At 40.5% G+C, this 8,313-nt stretch overlaps 1 protein-coding gene across 2 annotated transcripts; it reads left to right on the top strand.

Annotated features, from left to right (window-relative positions):
• The first annotated feature begins 280 nt into the window (after positions 1-280).
• Positions 281-7,700, top strand: LOC306709672 (uncharacterized protein). Of its 2 annotated transcripts, XM_079177912.1 has the most exons (6): positions 281-611; positions 1,807-3,770; positions 4,553-4,646; positions 4,834-4,883; positions 5,818-5,886; positions 6,358-7,700. In XM_079177912.1, the coding sequence occupies exons 2-5, from the start codon at positions 1,809-1,811 to the stop codon at positions 5,857-5,859; spliced, it is 2,148 nt and encodes a 715-aa protein (XP_079034038.1). In that variant the 5' UTR covers positions 281-611; positions 1,807-1,808; the 3' UTR covers positions 5,860-5,886; positions 6,358-7,700. The 2 variants fall into 2 exon arrangements, with proteins under 2 accessions (XP_079034038.1, XP_079034039.1); XM_079177913.1 differs by lacking the exons at positions 4,553-4,646; positions 4,834-4,883; positions 5,818-5,886; positions 6,358-7,700 and adding an exon at positions 4,186-4,313.
• Positions 7,701-8,313: the final 613 nt, after the last annotated feature.

Here is an 8,313-nt window from a genome sequence, read left to right as displayed (position 1 = left end):
TGTACTCACAATACATTTATATGTCAAATGTAGGGTAACCTATGAAGAGCTGCTTCTATGACTGTTGTGTTTAAGTATCTTATAATTTTGATTTACCATGGGGATATTTTTATTATCAAGTCTAACTTCTCATCTTTTTCTCGCTTAAATGGGCTTCCATACCACTGGGATTAGGGACACATTTCAAAACGTGTGCATTGCTTCTTGAGGTCCTTTACTTTGAAAGGACGCCGTTCTCTTCCGGTGTTCTACTGGTTTTCTAGTCCGACTTTACGCTGAAGAAAGATGGTCTCCATGATGACAACTTTAAAATACCAACAGTAGCCAGAGGGGGTTGTAACTGCCTGACAGCAAATTATTTAAACAAAAACAATGTTTATGTCCCGTTATCGCGTCGAGTGTTGGCTAGGTTTGAATTAGCTTAGCGTGCTAACGTTAGCTAGCCAGCTAGCATGGAGTCGCTGCTCTTGTTTACATCCGGTCCTGATGACGGTGAGGTGTGTTAGCTAACCCGGCTACCAGGCGTGTTTTCTGGGGAGAGGGTCCTCTTAAAGCCGCTCTGTGAGGACCAAGACCGGGGGTCGTCTGTCAGACCTGCTGCCACCTCAGGGGTAATTTAACACTTTAATAAAACACACATTATTATTGTGATGTGAGTTAAAGTAACGTTACATGTCTTCATTTATAAGCGGGTTACATTACCTTTTACGTTACTCATGGACGGGCCTACCTGTTAACAGGTGAGAAAGATCAATTAAAGACCTGATCCTGATTCTTAATTAATGAATAGATAAATAATATCAATTTTAGTCTTTAGTCTTTGTGAACTAAATCTAATCCAATATTTGCTTTAGTGGATTTTTTTCTTCCCTGTTAAGGCTGTACAGCATATTGAGACATTGTTTTATTTAAATACACTAAAGTTAGTAAATAATTATAAATAAACAGAATTAAAATACATAAAATAGAGACTGCATCTGTTTCTGCTTCCTGTTTAGGAAACATTTTTACAGCCTTTGTTTACATAATACTACACGAGTTTATCTGAACAGTTTCTCTTCTTCTGTCTTTTGGATGATTTTTTATTTGTGCATTTATTTGAACTGTTTGCTTGTATTTTGCTGTTTTGAGTTTTGTATTCATGCTGTGTAAGCACAATGTGCTCCCATCTTGAACGCTGCTTCACAAATACAATAATCAACATGATTATTAGTATTTCTATGAGTACTACAGCTCACCGTGATAAACAGGCCTCAGCCAGCTTCTCTTCATCTCCAAAGTGAATTAAAAAACATATTTCTTGCTTGAAAAGTCACTGAAACAACGAACCAATCATCAAAGTATATATTTTTGTATATTTCTGGTTGTGGTTGACCTTTAGTGTGCCACTGAAAAAGACACGAAACCACCTCAAACAACATGGCGGCATCTCTTTCCGTCTGGGGATCTTGCTACTCTAGAGATTAAACAGCTGATTGACAAAAACAAATAACCATCAACTATTTGGAAAGGTTCATTTTTCCAGCAGTAATAATGGGAAAAAAGCCCAAATTCTCTGGTTTCAGCTTCTCAGATGAGATGATCTGCTGTTTCTCATCATCATGATGAACTGTGAACTGAATATCTTAAAGGTTTTAGACTTTTATTTAAACTAAAACATTGAAGATGTCACTTCGGAAGTTATATATGCATCTCATACACATTAGTATTCCTCAACACCTGCAAACAGACTATTTTCTTTTGAAGAAATTATAATAAACTGGTTTAAAATGATACATTTCACTGAATTCATGATGTTTGTTGCAGTGATGGAAGTGTCCCCTCAGGACCCTCCTCTCATGGCCATGGACCTGTCAAAGAGCTACTCAGTCAACCCGCTGACCCGCAGCCACACGGAGTCCATGGACCTGGCAAGGAAGCCCGAGTGGTACCACAGACGCCCGCCGAGCTGCAGCACCGACATCAGCTCCCCGTTCAGGTCCAGAGCCTCGTCCTCCTACAGCGCTCCGCTGCATCCTGAGCCCGGTGCGCCCGTCCACTGCAGGGACCCGGAGCAGGCCCCCGAGTCTTTGGGGGACTACGTGAACTCAACACTAGCTCCCGGGTTGGATCTGTACCGCGACGGAGTTCACGGCAGCCTGTGGCACCCGGGGTTCTACGGACCCGACCAAACCGGCGGTCCAGTCTTAGAAAGCAGCGGCGGAGAGGAGAGCGACAGCGGCAGCGGCAGCGGCTCCGATGTTATCTTCCTCGTGTCCTCCGCTAAGGAGCCGCTTTTATGCACTTCTTTCCTCCAAGACAGCGTGAGGCACATGGTGGAGCCCTTGACCCCGGTTGTGTCCTCACTGGAGGCGGGGAGAGGTTGCTATCACCTACCTCAGCCTCTGAGCTCACCCAGTCCTGACAGCTCGTACTCGGAGGACTCCTCAGACAGCTCGGTGGACATTCCCGTCCATCACACCAGACCCGTGGTGCTCCTGTCCGACCTCGCCGCCGTTTACGGCAACGCTGCCGGATCTCCGGTGGACGTCACGAGCGACGACAGCGACGTCATCGAGGTGTCTGTCACGAGCGAAAAGAAGAAAACATTTCCCTGTAAGAAGAAGAGTCTCGTGAGAGAAACTCCTCCTCAGAGCGAGGACGAAAAAGTTCCACTCAGAGAAGTTCGACGTAGCCCCAGAATCCGGAAATCTGTGTCTGAAACGCCTCCGTTCACCTGCAGTGTGTCTCGCCACAGTTTGAGGAGACAAGCCAAAAGCGACGCGGTGGGTATTTATAACGAAAGCTGTGACTCTGACGACATGATGGACTACGCGGTGAGGCTGTTCAGCTTGGATGCGGACAAGGAGTCGGCCTCGCAGCCGAATGCGTCGCAAAGAGCGAGCAGTAACTCGGAGGAGTCCGACGTGGACGTTCGGACGGACAGGAAGTCGCCGCAGAGAGAGCCGGAGGAGCAGCAGAACAAAGCCTCCAACGCCAAAAGCATCAATAAAGGAAAGAAGCCCCCGACGCTTCGTAAAGCTAAAAGCTTGAGGACAAAACAGAAAGAAAACTGCAGCTCCACAGCAGAGCAGCACGAAAAGAAAACAAATAAAAAACCTGTGGCGAGGCGGAAGAAAAGAGGTCGCTCACAGACCGGACCTTCTGCTCTGTTCTCTCCCAGAGAGCCAGAAATCAAACTCAAGTATGCAAACATGAAAAGGGAGAAAAAGATCAAGAAATTGGAAAGTTTCTGCCCGTTTGTTCACGTGAGGAAGAGGATGTGCTCCGTTGTGAACTACCAGGAGGAAGAGGAGACGGTCCGGAGCAGCAGAGGACGGCAGCAGAACGCCTCCAGCTCTCTGCCCGGGTTCCTTCCCAGTACGTCCTGTTTCCAGTTGGGTCGGTTCGGCTCGGACGACAGGAGTCCGGTGACGCCGCTGTGCTGCCTGTGCGGTCAGACGGCCAACACCACGGGCCTCGGGGACCTCCACGGCCCGTACTACCCCACCAACCCGTCTCTGGACTACAGGGCCGAGCACAAAGAGGAAGAACCACGTTTACTCGTCAGCAGACGTTCAGTGAACTCCTCCGAGGACGGTCTAGACGGTCTGGACTGCTCCGCCGTCAAAGGTCTGCTGGAGGGCGACGGCCGCTCTCTCCCGAAGGTGCCTCTTCGTCTGGACGAGGGCTGGATCCACGAGGACTGCGGGATCTGGTCCGCCGGAGTCTTCCTGGTCCGAGGGAAGCTGTACGGGCTGGAGGAGGCGGCTCGGCTCGCACAGGAAACAGTGAGTGACGCACACATCGTCTGATGCATCATAATTAAATGATAGTTTAATTATTTATTGAAGTTCTTGTTGTACATCTTCCAATAGAAGTGATGAAACCCAAAGTCAGATCAAGTGTATCAGAGCAACTCATGATTCTTTTCATCTTTCATTAATTAAGTCTGTTAAATGTCATAAATAGTGAAAATTGCACAACTTCCTGGCTGCCGAAGGTGACGTCTTCAAATGTCATGTGACCTAAAGACCAAAACCCTAAACGATTTACTTTACAATAATAAACGATAAAGATTGTTTCACTACTTTTGCCTGAAAAATTACTTATTTAAAATAGCGATCAACAAATCATTTTAGCGCAAAAGTTACATTTATTTTCTTTAGCTTGAAACTTCCTCTTTGTTTTACAATCCTCTCACAGCCGCCAGAAAGGAAGCAAAGAGGGATTTTCAAACTAAAAGCAAACTTTCGAGGACCCGACCGTGATCTGACTCATTTATGAGGACTGATGTGTGTGTTGAGGATCTTTTCCCAGCCGGCATGAAGAGGAGGAATACTTTTAGCATCCAATAACTATTAAATAATACATAACAGGAAGTGAGTTATTTTATTAAAATACATTTAAGAGACAGTAAACGTATCCGTAGATGAAATATTACATATTTAAGTTGTTGTGTGCAAAGAGTTTTATTAATGTAATGCTGCATTGAATATCAATATGAATGTTTCTTTGTTGTTTTCTGTGATTCTGCGTCACATAAAGAGATAAATGTGCTTTTCATTTTCAGATGTGTTCAGCGTGCCAACGAACGGGTGCAATCATCGGATGTTTCCAGAAGGGCTGTCCCAGAAACTATCACTACAGATGTGCTGTTCAGTCAGGTGCAGTCTGACACATGTGCCGCTCAGATATTGCAGCTGTGAAGAGATCAATAAATGAAACGGATAAATGTTATTTTTGTTTACCTGCTTGTCTGAACAGCTCGTGTAAACCTTCGTTCTCACTCGGCCTGAAGGGACGAACACTTCAGAACGTGAACGTTTATTTTGTGTGTTTTGTGTTTTTCAGGCTGCGTCTTAAATGAGGAAAACTTCTCAATTCGATGTCCGGAGCACAAAGTGAGTTCAGCTTTAGTGAGAGAGCTTTTACGTCTGTCGGTTCACAGTGTGAGGAGCTGCTCGGCCTCCGGGGGTCACTGGTGGTTTATCAAAATCTAAAACTGCATCATGAGTGTGTGAGGAGACTCGTTACATGTTGGTATCAACAACTGAAAGTTAATCTTGATATTTGTAGAATAAAATAACAGAAATAGTTTAATACAAAGTGCAGTATAGCCACACAAAGATGGATAGAGAAATAGATTTAAATCCCATATTTGAATATATTAAATGGAACATTTCTTTGTTTTGTTGTTTCCAAAATAAATATTAAAAACACAACATACTGTAGCAAACAGATATATATTTAATTCCTGTAAACTATAGACTGTAAATAAATCACAATAAAATGTAAGCGAGTAAATGTAGATGCTTGTAGAAAGCATCCCCTGCTTTATGGTCTGTTTGACTCAAAATGGACCATCATGTACTAAATGAGCATCATGCTGTATTGAAGAAGACTTGAAACTAGAGATTGAGACCATAAACTCATGTTTACAATGTTTACTGAGGTAATAAAGCAAGAGAGAAGTAGTCATTTTCTCATAGACTTCTATACAACCAGAGGAGTCGCCCCCTGGTGGACACTAGAGAGAATGCAGCTTAACACATGAAGCTTTGGCTTCACTCAGCAGAACTGAGTTTGATTTATTTACGTGTTATCAGATAAATCCTAAAGATTTCTGTTTCTGACGGACAGCCGCTGTGAGAGGCCGAGGTCCTGGAAGATACATACACGTCTTTCTGTGAACATAAATAAATAAATAAGTTTAAAAAAAAAAGTAACCTACAATGGCCCTAATACACCGTCACACATGTCCTGCTTTTGGAAAAATATTTTGGTGGGTTTATTTATTTGTTATTATTGTTAATAATGTGTGTTTGTATCCGACAGAACAAATTGTTGACCGTTGTGACCCGACAACAGAAGAGATGACGCGCAAGACATTTGGGGGAACTGGAGGTTTGTAACATTCAAACATTTAAAGCTGCTTGTTTGTAGAGCTGCAACTAATCAAAACTATTTCAGAAATTAATTAATCGTTTGAAAGCAAATTGAATATTATTTTTGGACTTTTGGTCGGACAAAACGAGACATTTAAAGATGTCACCTGGTCCTCTATAGTGATGACCAATCAGAGGTACTTGTACACAGCTGGTACTTGTACACAGCAGGTACTTGTACACAGCTGGTACTTTAATCAATATTTAATGATCATTATTGGAGCGAGCGTCTCTGTAAATGTGAATATGACGACAAATAACTTGAAACCTGTAATTATTTTATTTTTTCTCATATTTTTAGACCAAACGAACAATTGATCAAGAAGACGATCAGATTATTTTCAGCTCTACTCGTATAAATGTATAAAAATATAATAATAATATGTCCATAAATACATTTCTATATCTTTATTGTCTTTCTTTCCTCCAGAACGATCCACAGATCTCCTCCTGATTTCACCTCGGCTGTTTTTAAACACTAACTAACGAGAGTTCACGTGTGTTTGCTCGAGCAGAAGGAAAATCTTCTGGTAAGATTCCACATCGGAGACGATCCATCAGGGGCCACTTTAGGTTTTTATAAGGTGTGTGTGTGTGTGTGTGTGTGTGTGTGTGTGTGTGTGTGTGTGTGTGTGTGTGTGTGTGTGTGTGTGTGTGTGTGTGTGTGTGTGTGAGAGAATGGGTATTTATTCTTCCACACTTAATGTCACAAATTCAGTTTTATTGTTCGACCGTCATAATTAGAGTTACACGATGTATTGGTTGGTTGTTTAGGATATCTTTATATGAAGCACTTCTTTTCTTTCTACAGTGTTTTTTAATACTTTTTGAATTCCTGTCATTCTTCAGTCATCGCATAACAAAAAGTTATTTATTTTCATAAAGCTGCATGCACAGGTGATGTTTATCGGTTATTATTTATGTCTATTTGTAGACTTTAATCTTCCCCCTTTTTACTCGTATTATTTAAATTTAGTGTAAGAAGATAGAATTCCTGTTTAAAGCCTCTGAGACCACGAACTGTACATTCTACTTATTATCAGCACATTTATTTAAACAAACCTCTGATAAACGGCGGCGTTCAATGTTTCTGTGAAGTTTTCTCTTATTGTGACGTTACAAGACTGAAGGAAGTTTCAAAATAAAGGGTCACTTCAACAAAATCACAAAAAATAAAATGCATAAAATGCTCTTTTAATTGTGATTTTAAATACAAAAATACAAATTCCAGCTTCTGAAATGTGAGGATTTGCTTCTGCTCTTTGTTTCATATCATTGATTAATTATTAGTATTTAGTGTTTGTTCAGACAAAACGAACTATTTGAATATTACTTTAGAACTACAGTTCCCATGATTGTTGGTATTGGGGGTGTAAACAGGAAGTACTTTGTAGTATTTGTTAAGATTTAGTTTGCGGTGTTCACACAGACGTACAGACAGACACTGGATTACTTTAAACAGAAGAAACGTATCGTAGCTTATAGTGAGCCTCTACCAGGATTTATGGAATTTCTTTTATTAAATATGAAGACAGGTTGATGTCGTCCTCATTAAATCAAACTGTACATTAAGTTCATAACTTGACAAAGCGACGCAGTGAAATGTATTTTTGTGATTTGGGTGAATTGACCCTTTAATATGTCGTCGAGCTTTAACGATCGTCTGTTTCTGAGCTCCTGTGATGTGACGGACGACTCATTCATTGTTTAAGAACTTCAACTTTTATCATTTGAGGAACGAAAAAGATGATTAATGTTATTTAATAAAAGTCAATAAAACTGAACTCTTGTCTTTGTCTTTAAACAGACGAATAGATTTAGAAACACGGATTCATGTTTGTTTGTAGTTTTCTTTGTTGGGATCCACACTCGTTACTCAGAAACTAAATGTTCTTGTTTCTGAAAGAAGAAGTTTTACTGCGTTTTTGGCAAATCACCAAATATCTGAAAGTTTTATTCTCAAGATTCATATCTTGTCTTTCAGTAAACAAGTTCAAACATCTGGCAGGTTTGTGTGATAACGAGCAGAAATACGTTTCCAAAGAAAATATTTCAAACTTCATTTAAAACAATCGAGATCCAACAATTTATAAGTTTGAACTTTTTTAATTTCATGGTTTTAAGATAAAGATTTAAACTCTTCGTCATTGAGGAACTCGATCTGGTTAAATGTCTGTTATATAATATAATATATTTATTACTTATTATATTAAATTATACTTTTATATGCCATGTTAGATTCCTGTACTATATATTTGAATATACTACTACATTTCACCTTGTACTATGTCTTATATTTAATACTGCATATTATGTTATAGTTTTATTACATTAAATACTATATTATATATATTTTTTTAATTTATCTATATTTAACTAAAGCCTC

This window comes from Pholis gunnellus (genome assembly GCF_910591455.1).
Source record: "Pholis gunnellus genome assembly, chromosome: 17".
Lineage (NCBI taxonomy): Eukaryota > Metazoa > Chordata > Actinopteri > Perciformes > Pholidae > Pholis > Pholis gunnellus.
Note: the sequence above shows the minus strand (reverse complement) of the source record. Positions and strands in the feature narration are given on the sequence as shown.

Excerpts from the sequence above, each read along its gene's own strand:
- LOC306709672 (XM_079177912.1), top strand. The coding sequence starts at position 1,809 with ATGGAAGTGTCCCCTCAGGACCCTCCTCTCATGGCCATGGACCTGTCA. Across the intron at positions 4,647-4,833 it reads CAGATGTGCTGTTCAGTCAG|GCTGCGTCTTAAATGAGGAA; the intron begins GTGCAGTCTGAC and ends TGTGTTTTTCAG. Across the intron at positions 4,884-5,817 it reads TTCGATGTCCGGAGCACAAA|AACAAATTGTTGACCGTTGT; the intron begins GTGAGTTCAGCT and ends TGTATCCGACAG.